Genomic DNA, 16,554 nt, shown 5'->3' on the forward strand with positions numbered 1-16,554 from the left:
AGGGCACCACGGAGAACTCCTCTTCAAAATAGTGCAACAGGATCTTTTACGTAAACCTGAGAGGGTATACAGGGCCTTGGTTTAACGTTCGTCCAAAAGACAGCACCTCTGACGGTGCAGCACTCCCTCAGTACTGCACTGAGCATCAGCCTGGGTTATGTGCTCAGGACTTGAACTCACAAACATTTGACTCAAGTAAGAGTTGCTGATCGGTGGGAAAGGGATGGTGGAGTGGTTAAAATGGAACAGCACCATTTCCTGCTCTGTTCCTGCATTTTAAATCGGGTGTGCTCTCATTAATAAATGCATATCAGGGCTTCAGTGAAGTGCGTGGAGCCTTAATGGCATTTTAACTTGTTCCCAACCAGGACATGCACTGCAAGCACTGCCCAGGAAAAGGGGGCAGTACCAGGCATTCCTGAAAATGAGGTGGCAACCTGGTGAAGGTACAACACAGGATTACATTCATGCTAGGGCGGCACAGTGGCGCAGTGGTTAGCACCGCAGCCTCACAGCTGCAGGGACCCGGGTTCGATTCTGGGTACTGCCTGTGTGGAGTTTGCAAGTTCTCCCCGTGTCTGTGTGGGTTTTCTCCGGGTGCTCCGGTTTCCTCCCACAAGCCAAAAGACTTGCAGGTTGGTAGGTAAATTGGCCATTATAAATTGCCCCTAGTAGAGGTAGGTGGTACGGGAAATATAGGGACAGGTGGGGATGTTTGGTAGGAATATGGGATTAGTGTAGGATTAGTATAAATGGGTGGTTGATAGTCGGCACAGACTCGGTGGGCCGAAGGGCCTGTTTCAGTGCTGTATCTCTAATCTAATCTAAATAGCGGAAGAGACACGCTGCAGACAGAGCGAAGCAATCCCAGAACCAACAGATCACGTCAAGTCTTTGCCACAGCCAGTCTTGAATGGTGGCGGACTAATGGGAGGGTGGTGGTCCAGGAACATCCCTGTCCGCAACGGAGCCCAGCTCATGAGTGCAAAAGACAATGATGAAACGTTTGCAACCATCTTCAGTCAGAAGTGCCGAGTGGATGATCCATCTCAGTCTCCTCCTCAGGTCCCCAACAACACAGATGCCAGTCTTCAGCCAATTCGATTCACTCCACATGATATCAAGTAACGGTTGAAGGCACTGGATACAGCAAAGGCTGCGGGTCCTGACAACATTCCAGCTGCAGTACTGAAGACTTGTGCTCCTGAAGACTTGTGCCCCTATCCAAGCTGTTCCAGTACAGCTACAACACTAGCATCCACCCAGCAATGTGGAAAATTGCCCAGGTATGTCCTGTGTACAAAAAGCAGGACAAATACAATATGGCCAATTACTGCCTCATCAGTCTACCCTCATTCATCAGCAAAGTGATGGAAGGTGTGTGTCATCAACCATGCTATCAAGCGACACTGATTCACCAGAAAACCTAAATTGGACAGCGACTGTTGATCCCAGCAACTCTGGTCTAAGGAGTGGGACTCTTTCAAAGAGCTGACACAGGCATGATGGACCGAATTGCCTCCTCCTAGCTTGCAAGATTCTGTGATTCTAATTTGCTTCAAGGTAGCTGAAGGAACTTTTTACACTTTTTTCATTTCCAAGTGAGTAGCTCACAAAAAATCCCAGCTTTGAAGGGTAGAAAATCTAAAGAGAAGCTTGTTTGTCAGGAAAAAAAAATAAAGGCGACAGCTGTTGTCAGCACACATTCCAGACGGATTTCTCACTGCCAGATCCTGCCTCTTCCCACCACGTTCAAGCCTACCGATTCCTCAAACATTTTCTACATTTCAGCGTCGATCCCTCAGCCTCTCTGGGGCCTTTTGAAAGACTGCAAACATTAATCACTAAAATGCTCATGCAGCCCCCAAACTCTGCCCATCCCCCGCCCACGCAAGCTCGAGGCCGAGAGCTAGAGGGTCTTTATGGGGACATTGCAAAATAAGGCAAGCGGCAGAAGACACCGCCACTTGACAATTCACCAGGTCTTGCACCTGACAAATGATTTTCTTCGCAGGTTTGGAAACCTCGGAGACTGAGGTGAAGAACTGATCCTGGGGAAGAACTTTCAGGTGTAACTTAGGGAATAGTGCTGCTCTATAAGGTGAGGTGTGGGAGGAAGGGGTCTTGGTGTGAGGTGCTCATTGCCTTTCTGTGCTCCCTTTGTTTGGTCCCAAAAGCTTAGGCTGGGCTACATGTGTGCCAGCTGTGGCTCAGTGGGTAATACTCTTGCCTCTGAGTCCCACTCCAGACCAGCACTCCTAGCACTGTGGTCTATTGGGTGAGACATTAAACCAAGATCCTACCCAGGTGGATAGAAATGATCCCATTACTATTTCGAAAAAGAGCAGGGGAGTTTTCCTCTGTGCCCTGGCCAAGATTCAGCCTTCAAAAGGTGACACAAAAAAATTATTACCTGGTCATTTATTACATTGTTGTTTGTGCTGTCTTAATCAGCTTTAGATCTTCTGCTTAAATGTCCTATAATTTGCTGTTCCACTTTTCCAGATTCAGCATCCTCAGAACATCCAGCTTGTGTTGAACTCTGGTGATGCAGCTGTCCCTCAAACCTTGCTTGCGATGCCTTTGCTGTGAGTCTGAGAGGTGCTGGACACAATTTAATCCAGCCACACTGTCAGGTAGGGTCACTGCCCAGTTAAAAAATCTTTCATCTGTCCTGTTCCAGCTCAATTTGCGCTTTGCTGCCACAAAATCTGTTTCTTACTGTTTTGAAGCAAGGTCCTGTCAAACCGCTGTGCAAAGCATCAGTGAGAGTCATTCCCCTTGAGCTGTCCCATTTCAAACAGGATATCCCGACATTCAAACAGGAAATGCAGTAACACACAAAACTCACAAGCCAAAAAAAACTCAGCTGATTTTCCGATTCTACAGAAACCTGAGTGCAAGGTGAGAGGGACAGAATATAGAGCCCCAAATAAATCACTTACAAATATACCCTGTAATAGGACTGGGAAGGACTCTATCAATGAGAGGCTGTGTTTTATAGAATGATACAGCACATCATACCTGTGCCAGCTCTTTGAAAGAGCTATGCAATTAGTTCCACTCCTCTACCCCTTCCCCATAGCCCTGTAAATTTTTTCCCCTCAAGGATTTGTCCATTTCCCTTTTGAAAATTACTATTGAATTTGCTTCCACCACACAAACCCCTCACCCCAACTTTTCAGGCAGTGCATTCCAGATCACAACTCACTGCAGAAAAATGTTGCCTCTGGTTCTTTTGCTTATTACTTTAAATCTGTATCCTCTGGTTACCAACTGCACTGGAAACAGCTTGTCCTTATTTACGCCACCAAAACCATTCATGATTTTGAACGCCTCTATCAAATCTCCCTTTAACCTTTTCTGCTCTAAGGTGAACAACCCCAGCTTTCCCAGTCTCTCCATATTACTGATGTCCTTTAGCACAACTGTACCTATATCATGTCAGTCAGTGCTGTTTTAAACCCACTGGGGAGAATTCATTGATCTCACTCTCTCAGTGGGCAATTCCATCCAAAGGGACAATGGAGTGGAGAACCAGTCTGAGAGTCAATGTAGCTAGATCTCCAATTCATACTGCCTTGCGGCAAGCGTCCTACACAAACTCGGAGCTTACACAACTAGAAGTTCTCTATGTTGCAAATAGTTTGAATGTTGGGTTAAAAATTTACACTCTTGGAGGTGAGGGATGTCTTGCCAATGAGATGCAACAAAATCTCACCAAGAGGGTTGGCCAATATCTCACTGAGGTTTATCGATTGAGCAGCTGAGCTTGTGGACCAGTACAGTCCCAGGTTAAATCCCTGCTCTGCGTTAAGTTAACTCTTCTTACCCAGGGCAGCAGTGGGCTGCACAATTGGCCTCAGGGCCCCTTGGATTAGAGAAGGGAAAAAACAGCCAACGTTCCTTCTCCCGATCAGTATCTGGTGACCCTCCTTTATGTGGATATCGGGTGAGGACAGCATTAGGCTCGGCTGTAGTGCTGTCCACTATCAAATATCCTGCCAACACTCTCTGTCTAGCTCACATAGGAATGATGAGTTAGAGGAGGATGCTTGGCACCTGAGTAACTGTTCTGGCAGGGAGTCAAATTGGCCTTTGGCAGCAGCACACAATGGACTCAATGAATCCACATTCTGTTTTATAGCAGTCTCAACGTTCTTTCATATTGAAGTCAATGGGGAAGAGATCCAGTGTAGTGTAGAGGGGAGGCCCATTCACTACAAGCCTGTTTTCCACAACTGGCAAAGACCAGTTCATCCCCCTGTTTTCTGGACAGCTGGGGGAGGTGAGAGAGCGGGAGCTTGGGTGAATGTTTAGCATTATGAAGGTCCAGCGATGTGATGGGCATGATGCTGCCCTGATCCTGTGTAAACTACAGGCTGTGGAGCCAATTTGCAGTCGTCGGCGCAGAAAGTGACCTTTGCTGAGATTTGATCCTGAAAGAGCTCCCTGGTGCCTTGGTGTAATAGTGAAACTAAACAAACATCCTTGCAGAACCTCCACTCTCACACTTTGATGTTGCTTATTCACCAAATGTGGGGCATCACTAAATGTATAGTTGATCAAAGCTTTGAATCTCAATGGACCAAACCCATTCACTCCTATTGTAGAGAATCCCAATGAATTTATATCCCTTCCCATTCACTCCTATTTTACAGAATCCCAATGAATTTATATCCCTTCCCATTCACTCCTATTTTACAGAATCCCAATGGATTTATATCCCTTCCCATTCACTCCTATTTTACAGAATCCCAATGGATTTAAGCCTCTTCCCATTCACTATTATACAGAATCCCAATGGATTTAACCCCCTTCTCATTCACTCCTATTATACAGATCCCAATGAATTTATATCCCTTCCCATTCTCTCCTACTATACAGAATCCCAATGGATTTAAGCCCTTTCCCATTCACTCCCATTGTACAGAATCTCAACTGACCAAGCTCTTTCTTACATAGTTCCATTTTATGGAATTCCCATAGATCAAACTCCTGCCCATTTACTACCATTGTATGGAATCTCAATGGACCAAACCCTTTCCCATTCAGTCCCATTGCATAGAATCCCATTGCACAGAATCCCAATGGATCAAACCCTTTGCCATTCACTCCAACCATTCAGAATTCCAATGTAACTGCTTGTTATTCATTCCCATTGTAAAAAATCCCAATGGTCAAACTTTTTCTCATACTATCACATTGTCAAGAATTCCAATGGACCAGATTCCCTCCCATTGTACAATGTTCCTATTTCATGGACTAGGAAATAATTTGGAGAAGGGAAAGGAAGGGATTTCATAAGGTACTATAGGGGGATTCCTGAAGAGCTTTGGAAACTCAGGAAAATCAACATAGACAGTGGGAGTCATCCCTTATACATAGCAAGGGGTTGTCATCAGTTTATGTGCATGAAATATCTTGCGAACGGTGCATTTGTTTAGTGTACTCCATGCAGGTTCCACTCTCAGATAATCAGCAATGTAAATGTTTACCTTTGATCTGTACTCTGATGATAATTAGCATGGTACCCAGTGATGGGCTTGGCATTGGGACTGGCACTTGGTCTTCTATTGTTAACAGCCTCTAGTTCAGGTGAGGAGGAGGTCAAAAGGCACAGTTGGACTATGACACAAGGGTGGGCGGGGAGGGGAGGTTTAAATTTTTGGGATTTCTCCCACTGCACTGTCGTAATTTCAACAGAAGCCCCAAATATGCCAGTAAACAGGGCTGCTGGCAAAGATATGATTATGCAGCAGGATGAGTTTTGAGGGTAATGACACCTCTCCCTGACTCCCTGCCTCAAGAGGGTCAGAGCAGGAAAGCAGAGAAGGAGGCAATGAAAGATCAGAGACAGAGGGAGGGATAAATACACCAATATTACAAAGTCTTGGTTCCACTGGACCTTTCGGTCTTGCTGAAGCTGGATTGTAACTTACAGCCTCATTAAAAGGAACATTGCAGCAGGAAACAAAACAATGGCAGTTTGACATGCATCAATGAATGTAAGCCAGCCATCCTCACTCTCTTGTCAGTTTGGTATCTCTCCCTGTGTTGGAGGCTTTGGAGGTGTCATAGTTCCTCTTGTTGAGTTGAAAATAATGGAAAAATGTGATGAATTAGGGTGGGAGGAGGCTCATGTGGAGCATAAATGCCAGCATAGAGCCTTTGGGCTGAATGGCCTCCTTTTTGTGCTGTAGACTCTATATAACTCGATGTAACCTGATTTAACTCAATGAACTCACCTGGACCCGTGCCTCTGTGAGTTTGGTCCTCTGGGCTAGCTCCTCTCTGGTGTAGATGTCTGGATAGTGGGTCCTCTCGAAGGCTTTCTCCAACTCCTCCAGCTGCTCCGCGGTAAACGTGGTGCGGCTGCGACGCTGTTTTCGTTTCAGCGGGAGATCAGGCTCAGATTCCACGTCAGAGTTCCCATCGTCCAAGCGATTGCCTATTGAGGGGTAATAGTCAAAAGAATCATTAATGAATGGGGTTTAAAGAATGACATGAGCATCTTTCACAAGTCCCTAGGGGTAGGAGACTTCACATTGTGCCAAGGACAGCAGAGTGCCCAACTGAAGTAATGTAGAGTATAGACAGGGCCATGGTTAGATTGAGGGACAGCTCAGTCCTTCAGTGTGATTCCAATCAGAGACTATGGAAGGAAACTCCTCTCAATGGGACAGTTCTGCTGTGTGGCTATTCTTCTATGATGTCACATGGAAGCACAAAATGAGCGATAGCCAATCTGCAGGTCATTTCCTTGCAAATCAGTCATGTTGTATAATAGGCTCCTGATTGGCTATCACTCTCCTGCCCAAGAGAAACATCATCTCCTCCTCCCTATGTCACATATACAGCATGTACTATTTACATCCAGTGGTAGAATATTGTTACCACAGCAATGTTTTCTGAATCCATAGCAACTCTGATCAATGTGACAATAACTAGAACTATCTAATTTACAGTTTCTAATGGAGCAGCCAAATTCAGTGTCCTGAGCCCAGGTTTCAGCCTCAAGCTATGCCAGGGTGAGGGATCCCATGTGAAGGATCAGGTGTTACATATCCAGAGTGAAGGATCCAGTGCAAAAGACCCAGTATGAATAAATCCTTTGCACTGGATCAGCGTGAAGGATCTAGTTCGAAACAACACTTGTTGGTTCCGCCAAACCAACCCCTCTGTGGAGACTCACACAGACCCCACGTGATGGTACACCGCAAACATGAGAAGTCACTTCAGCTGTCGATAGCAGGGCCTGATGGGCACACAGGTGCTATTTGGGACGAATCCCGGGTTAGTAATCAGGAGCAGGTACCTTCCTTATCCTGGGTAAGGGCGGATAGGGATTGTAGCCTCTGCTGTTGCCCAGCTGAGATCAGCTAAACTCAGTCTGGACTGGAGACAGAAGCTGGGATTGTTCTATGCACAATGACTCAGCATCATTGGACCATCAAGGGATCACATTGTAAACAGAGTTACAATTCATAAAACGGCATCATGAAAAGGTAAGGCTCGTCTCTCCTGTAAATGTACAAGGGGTTGTGAAGTATTTTCCTTTTCTCATTGAATAATACCCTGATAGGGTTAATGCACTTCTCAAAAGGTGAAGGATATCTAATCCTGTCACGGACTTGTTGCAGGAAGGTAGCTGTGGGGCTCCTGTGAAAACCAGTCATGGCCTGCTAACATTGCTCAGCCTCGCCATCAGTGTGCTGTAACTCGGTGTATGCTGGAGGGTTTAGCACATCAGCAAGTTATCATGGCTCTGAAGGAAGTTGCAAGGGCCTGGCTGTGTGGTGCAGAAAATGTACCAAGTGGTTCCTTCATGCTGCTCACCAAATTCCCCTATTTCTCCACAAGCCCATTCTGAACGCTGCTCAGTTACTGGGCACCTTCTGGCCCTTATCCATCTGCTGGCACTCCATGCATGACAATGGGCTGTGAGTATCAACTGTGTATTTGACTGAGCGAGGCATCACAACTGCACCCACACCTGTCCACGTCCAACACATAAACACATATTATTCCCCACAGGAGTTTCTGGTTAATGATCTCAAACAGGAACCTTGATTTTCCTCTCCCTAACCTGGGGGCTCCTCAACGACTCAACAGACAGGGATCATCTAATTAAGAGCTGGCTGTGTATGAAACCTTTCTCTCACTGTAACACTCTAATATAACACCAACCCCCCCATTGTAACACATGCTGATATAACGCTCGCCCCACCCCCATTGTAACACACACATTGCATTGCAACGGACTCTGATATAACATCCCCGCAACCATAATAACACCCTCTGATATAACACCCCCCCCCCCAATCATTGTAACAGACTCTGATGTAACACCCCCATTATAACACACTGATATAGCAGCTACCACCATTATAACATACTCTGATATAACCCCCCCCCCCATTGTAACACAGTCTGATATAACACCCCCTGTAACACGCCCTGAACAAACACCCCGCCTTGTAACTCACTCTGATATAACACCCCCCCCATTAGAACACCCTCTGAAAAACAACCCCACCCCATTCTAACACACTGATATAACACCCCCCATTGTGGCACACTCTTATATAACACACCCCCATTGTAACAGACTCTGATATAACACCCCCCCCCATTATAGCACACTCTGATACAACACCACCCCCATTACAGCACCATCTAATCTAACACCCCCACCCCATTGTAACACACTGTTATAACACCCCTGCCCTTTGCAACGCACTCTGCTCATATACCCCCCCCCCCATTGTAACACTCTGATATAACACCGCCCCCATAATACACTCTGATGCAACACCACCACCATTGTAGCACACACTTATATAATACCCCCCATTGGAATACGCTCTGATGTAACACCCCCACCGAATGTAACATACTCTGAAATAACATCCCCCCCCCAATGTAACACACTCTGATAATATACCCCCCCATTGTAACTGATTCTGCTCTAACACCCCCACCCCATTGTAACACACTCTGTAAAAAACACCTGCCGACTGTAACACACTCTGATATAACACCCCCGCTGACTGTTACACACTGACATAACACCCCGCCTGCCATTGTAACACAGGCTAATATAACCCCCCCTCCCCATTGTAACACTGATATAATACCCACGCCCATTGTAACACACTGATATTACACACCCGCCGACTGTAACACACTCTGGTATAACACCCCCCCCATTGTCACACATTCTGATATGACACCTCCCCCCATTGTAACCCACGCTGATATAATACGCCCCCTCATTGTAACACACTGATATAACACCCCCTCATTGCAACAGACACTGATATAATGCCCCCACCCCATTGTAACGCACTCTGATATAACACCCCCCCCCCCACCATTGTAACACACTCTGATATAGCACCCCCCATTATAACACACTCTGGTATAACGCGTCCCCATTGTAACACACACTGATAAAACACACCCGCTGACTGTTACACCCTCTGACAAAACACCCCCCCATTTGTAACACACTCAGATGTACCACCCCCAATGTAACACACTCTGAAAAAAACACCCGCTGACTGTGACACACTGGCATAACACCCCCCCCACATTGTAACACTCAGATATAACACCCCCCATTGTAACACACTGTCATATAACCCCGCCCCCACTGTAACACACTGATATTACGTCCCCCCATTGTAACAGACACTGATATAACACCCCCCCCGAACTATAACGCTCTGATATAACACCCCCATTGTAACACACTCTGACCTAATACCCACCCCTCCCATTGTAACACACTCTGACCTAACACCCACCCCTCCCATTGTAACACACTCTGACCTAACACCCACCCCTCCCATTGTAACACACTCTGACCTAACACCCACCCCTCCCATTGTAACACACTCTGAAATAACACCCCGCCGCATTGTAACACTCAGGTAAAACACCCCCCCCTCCCCCACCGTAACGCACTCTGATATAACCCCCACCATTCTAACACACTGAGATATCACCCCCCCCATTGTAACACACTCTGATATAACACCCTCCCCCCCATTGTAACAGACACTGATCTAACACCCCTGCCATTGTAACGCACTCTGATAAAACACCCCCCATTGGAACACACTGATATACACCGCCCCCCCACTGTAACACACTGATATAACACCCTCCCCCCCCCATTGTAACGCACTCTGATATAACACCCCTGCCATTGTAAAGCATTCTAATAAAACACCTCGCTCAGTGTAACACACTCTGATATGACACACCCCCCATTGTAACACACTCTGATAAAACACCCCCCATTGGAACACACCCTGATGCAACACAACCACCATAGTAACACACTGATATAACAACCCACCATTGTAACAGACCTTGAGAAAACACCCCCCCCCCCCCACTGTCACACTCTGATATAACATCCCCCCCATCGTAATACACTTTGATATAACACCCCCCTGCATTGTAACGCTGATAAACTCCCCCCCCCCAACTGTAACACATTCTGATATTAGACCCCCCCATTGTAACACACTCTGATATAACACACTCTAAGCAGGCATTCTCCCAGTGCTTCCACACCCAAGGCACATTTCCACTCCTCCTCCTCCAGTATTCCCACTCCTCCAACTTCACTCTCACTCCTACCAAATCCTTTCCATTACTCTGAGACCGTCACTGACCCTCTGATATAACACCTCCCCCCCCCCCCCATCGTAACAGACTCTGATACAACATCCCCCGCATTGTAACGCACCCTGATATAACACTCCCCCTCTTTGTAACATGCTCTGATAAACCCCCACCCCCCCCACTGTAACACACTGATATTAGGCCCCCCCCATTGTAACACACTCTGGAAAAAGACAGCTGCCGACTGTAACACACTCTGATATTAGACCCCCCCCATTGTAACCAACTCCGGCCCCCTTTGTAACAGACTCTGATATAACACTCCCTGATTGTAACACACTCAGGTAAAACACCGCCCCCCCCCCCCACTGTAACACACTCTGATATTACACCCCACCATTTTAACACTCTGATGTAAACCCCACACCTCTTCGTAACACAATGATACAACACCGCGCCCGCATTGTGACACACTCTGATATAACACCCCCCCAATGTAACACAATCTGATATAACATCCCACGCATTGTAACACACTCGGAAACCCCCCCCCCCCCTTTGTATCAGTCTGGAAAAAAACACCTGCCGACTGTAACACACTCTGATATAACACCCCCCCACTATTGTAACACAATCAGGTACAACACCCCCGCCATTGTAACACAGTCTGATAACACCCCCCTGCATTGCAACGGACTCTGATATAACACCCCCCCATTGTAACACCCTCTGGTAATACACCACCCCCAGTGTAACACACTCTGATAAAACACCTCGCTCAGTGTAACACACTGAAATATAACACCCCCCATTGGAACACTCTAATATAACATCCTCTCATTGTAACACACTCTGATATAACACCTCCCGATTGTAACACACCTTGAGAAAACACCCACCCCCCCACTGTCCCACACTGATATAACACTCCCCCCATTGTAACACTCTCTGATATAAAACCCCCCCCCCCAAATTGTAACAAACTTCACCCCCCTTTGTAACACTCTGATATAACACTTCCCGATTGTAACACACTCTGGTAAAACACCCCCCCCCCACCATTGTAACAGTCTGATATAACACCCCCCTCCATTGTAACACTCTGAAATAACACTCCCCAATGTAACACACTCTGATATAACACACACCCCATTGTAATGCACTCTGATATAACACACCCCATTTGTAACACACTGATATAACACCCCTGCCCCTCTTTGTAACACGCTCTGATAAACCCCCACATTGAAACACACTCTGATGCAACACCACCCCATTGCAACACACTGAGAAAACACCCCCCCAATTGTAACAGACTCTGAAATAACACCCCCGCCGACTGTAACAGACTCTGATTAAACAACCCCCACCCACTGTAACACACTCTGATATTGGACCCCCCATTGTAGCACACTCTGATATAAGACCTACCCCATTGTAACACACTCGGAAATAACACAGGCCCATTGCAACCCACCCTGATATAACACCCTCCCCCCATTGCAGCACTCTGGTATTACAGCCTCCCCCCATTCTAACACAATCTGATATAGCACCACCCATTGCAACCCACCCTCCTTTAACACCCTCACCCATTGTAACACACTGATATAACAACCTCCCCATTGTAACACAAGCTGAGATAACACCCCCCCCACAATACTAACACACTCTTCTACAACACCCCCCCATTGTAACACATGCTGATATAACACCCCCCCCATTGTAACACTGTGATATAACACCCCATTACAACAGACTCTGATATAACACCCCTCCAATTCTAACACACTCTGATATAACACCTCCCCCCCCATTGTAACACATTCTGATCTAACAACCCCCCCATTGTAACACACTGATATAACACCCCACCATTACAACACACTCTGATATAACACCCCCCATTGTAACACACTCTGCTATAACACCCCCGTCCAGTGTAACACACTCTGATAAAACAAACCTCCATTGCAACCCACCCTCCTTTAACACCCTCACCCATTGTAACACACTGATATAACACCCCCCCCCCCATTCTAACACACCCTGATATAACCGCCCCCCCCATTCTAACACTGAGATATCACCCCCCCTCCATTGTAGCACACTGTGATATAACACCCCCCCCAATGTAACACACTCTGACAAAACACCCCCCCCCGTTGTAACACTGAGAAAACGCCCCACCAATTGTAACACTCTGATACAACACTCCCCCCATTGTAACAGACTCTGATATAAGACCCCCCCCTTTGTAACACACTCTGACTTAAGAGCCCCCATTGTAGCACACTCTGATATAACACCCTCCCCCCCCCACTGTAGCAGTCTCTGATATTACAGCCCCCCATTCTAACACATACTGATATAGCACCGCCCATTGCAACCCACCCTCTTGTAACACCCCCACCCATTGCAACATACTCTGAAATAACACCCCCACATTGTAACACACACTGATAAACCCCCCCCAATACAACACACTGATATAACACGACCCCCCCCCCACTGTAACACACTGATATAACATGACCCCCCCCCCACTGTAACACACTGATATAACATGACCCCCCCCACTGTAACACACTGATATAGCACCCCCGTCCAGTGTAACACACTGATATAGCACCCCCATTGTAACACACTGAAATAACCCCCCCCCATTGTAACACACTCTGATATAACAAACCCCCCCATTGTAACACACTGATATAACCCCCTCCCCCATTGTAACCGACATAACACCCCCCCATTGTAATACATTCTGATATGACCCCCCCCTCTGTAACACACTGATATAGCACCCCCATTGTAACACACTGAAATAACAACCCCCCTATTGCAACACACTCTGCTATAGCTCCCCCGTCCAGTGTAACACACTCTGCTATAACCCCCCCCCCATTGTAACACACTCTGATATAACAGCCCCCCCATTGTAACACACGCTGATAAAACACCCCCCTATTGTAACACACCAATATAGCACCCCCCATTGTAACACGCTGAGATAACACCCCCCCATTGTAACACACTGATATAACCCCCCCCTCATTGCAACACACTGTGAAACCCCCCCCATTGTAACACACTGATACAACGCCCCCACCCATTGTAACACACTCTGATATAACACCCCCCACATTGTAACACACTCTGGTATAACACTCCCACCCCCCCCCCATTGCAACTCACTCTGGTATAACAATCCCCCCCCCATTGTAACACACTCTGATATAACACCCCCCAATTTTAACACACTCTGATATAACACCCCCCACATTGTAACACTCTGATATAACGCCCCACCATTGTAACACACTCTGATATTACACCCACCCCCCCCACCCCGCTCGCCATTGTAACACACTCTGATATTACATTTCCAGTACAGCTACAACACTGGCATCTACCCTGCAATGTGGAAAATTGCCCAGGTATGTCCTGTACACAAAAAGCAGGACGTCCAACCCTGCCAATTACCACCCAATCAGCCTACTCTCTATCATCAGTAAAGTGATGGAAGGTGTCATCAACAGTGTCATCAAGCAGCTTTTGCTTAGCAATAACGTGCTCAGGACGCTCAGTTTGGGTTCCGCCAGGGCCACTCAGCTCCTGACCTCATTACAGCCTTGGTTCAAACATGGACAAAAGGGCTGAACCCAAGCAGCATTTGACCGAGTATGGCATCAAGGAGCCCTAGCAAAACTGAGGTCAAGGGGAATCAGGGGGAAAACCCTCCGCTGGCTGGAGTCATACCGAGCGCAAAGGAAGATGGTTGTGGTTTTTGGAGGTCAATCATCTGAGCTCCAGGACATCACTGCAGGAGTTCCTCAGGGTAGTGTCCTAGGTCCAACCATCTTCAGCTGCTTCATCAATGACCTTCCTTCAATCATAAGGTCAGAAGTGGGGATGTTCGCTGATTTACACAATGTTCAGCACCATTCGTGACTCCTCAGTTACTGAAGCAGTCCGTGTAGAAATGCAGCAAGACCGGGACAATATCCAGGTTAGGGCTGATAAGTGGCAAGTAACATTAGCACCACACAAGTGCCAGGCAATGACCATCTCCCCTTGACATTCAACGGCATTACCATCACTGAATCCCCCACTATCAACATCCTAGGGGCTACCATTGACCAGAAACTAAACTGGAGTAGCCATATAAATACCGTGGCTACAAGAGCAGGTCAGAGGCTAGGAATCCTGAGGCGAGTAACTCACCTCCAGACTCCCCAAAGCCTGTCCACCATCTACAAGGCACAAGTCAGGAGTGTGATGGAATACTCTCCACTTGCCTGGATGGGTGCAGCTCCAACAACACTCAAGAAGCCAGACACCATCCAGGAAAAAGCAGCCCGCTTGATTGGCACCCCATCTACAAACATTCACTCCCTCCACCACCGACGGACAGTAGCAGCAGTGTGTACCATCTGCAAGATGCACTGCAGCAACGCACCAAGGCTCCTTAGACAACACCTTCGAAACCCGTGACCTTTACAACTAGAAGGACAAGGGCAGCAAATACATGGGAACACCACCATCTGCAAGATCCCCTCCAAGTCACACACCATCCTGACTTGGAACTATATCGCCGTTCCTTCACTGTCGCTGGGTCAAAATCCTGGAACTCCCTTCCTAAGAGCACTGTGGGTGTACCTACTCCAAATGGACTGCAGCGGTTCAAGAAGGCAGCTCACCACCACCTTCTCAAGGGCAATTAGGGATGGGCAATAAATGCTGGCCTGGCCAGTGACGCCCAAATCCCATGAATGAATAAAAAATAAATAGCACCCCTCCCATTGTAACAGACGCTGATATAACACCCCCCCAATTGTAACACACTCTGATATAACATCTCCCCCATTGTAACAAAGTCTGATTTAACACCCCCCCCCACTGTAACACACTCTGATTTAACACCCCCCCCCACTGTAACACACTCTGATTTAACACCCCCACCACTGTAACACACACTGATATGAAACCCGCCCCCCATTGTAACATACTCTGATATAACACGCCCCCAATTGTAACACAAGCTTATATAACACCCATCCCCGAGTGTAACACACTCTGACGTAACACCCCCCCCCCCACAGTAACAGACTCTGATATGACACCCCCTCATTGTAACACACTGTGATGTAACACCCCACCCCATTGTAACACACTCTGATTTAATACCTCCCCATTGAAACAGACGCTGATATAACAACCCCCCCCCCACTTTAACACTGATATTACAAACCCCCTAATTGTAACACACGCTGATGTAACACCCCCCCCCATTGAAACACACAGACATAACACCCCGCCCCCACTGTAACGCACTCTGATCTAACATCCCCCCATCGTAATACACTGATATTATAACCCCCCCCCATTGTAACACTGATATAACATCCCCCCACTGTAACACACTCTGATATGACAAAGCCCCCAATTGTAACAAGCTGATATAACACCCCCCCCCATTGAAACACACAATGAATACCCCCACCCCCACTGTAACACACTGATATGAATCCCACCCCCCATTGTAACACACTCCGATATAACACACACCCATTGTACCACACAGTGATATAACAACCCGCCCCCCGATTGTTACACACACGGATATAACACCACCCCTCTTTGTAGCTGACTCTGATATAACACCCCCCCATTGTAACTCATTCATATAACACCCGCCCCCCCATGTATCTCACTTGGATATAACACCCCCAATTGTAACACACTCAAATTACACCCCCCCCGCCATTGTAGCACACACGGATATAACACCCTCACCCCATTGTAATATACTCTGATATAACACCCCCCCAGTGTAACACACTCTGATATAACACCCCCCCATAGCAACACATGCTGATATTACACCCCCCAAATAGGAACACACTCTGA

The 16,554-nt window shown here is 47.1% G+C and overlaps 1 protein-coding gene across 2 annotated transcripts in view; it reads right to left on the bottom strand.

Moving 5' to 3' along the window:
* Nucleotides 1–16,554, bottom strand: part of LOC137351896 (paired box protein Pax-7) — a 189,506-nt gene that overhangs the window by 48,032 nt on the left and 124,920 nt on the right. For both annotated transcript variants that reach the window (XM_068016767.1, XM_068016766.1), the window contains exon 5: nucleotides 6,249–6,451. In XM_068016767.1, the coding sequence (XP_067872868.1) occupies nucleotides 6,249–6,451 (203 nt within the window). The remainder of the gene's footprint in view (nucleotides 1–6,248; nucleotides 6,452–16,554) is intronic.

This window comes from Heterodontus francisci, chromosome 37, assembly GCF_036365525.1.
Source record: "Heterodontus francisci isolate sHetFra1 chromosome 37, sHetFra1.hap1, whole genome shotgun sequence".
Taxonomy (NCBI): domain Eukaryota; kingdom Metazoa; phylum Chordata; class Chondrichthyes; order Heterodontiformes; family Heterodontidae; genus Heterodontus; species Heterodontus francisci.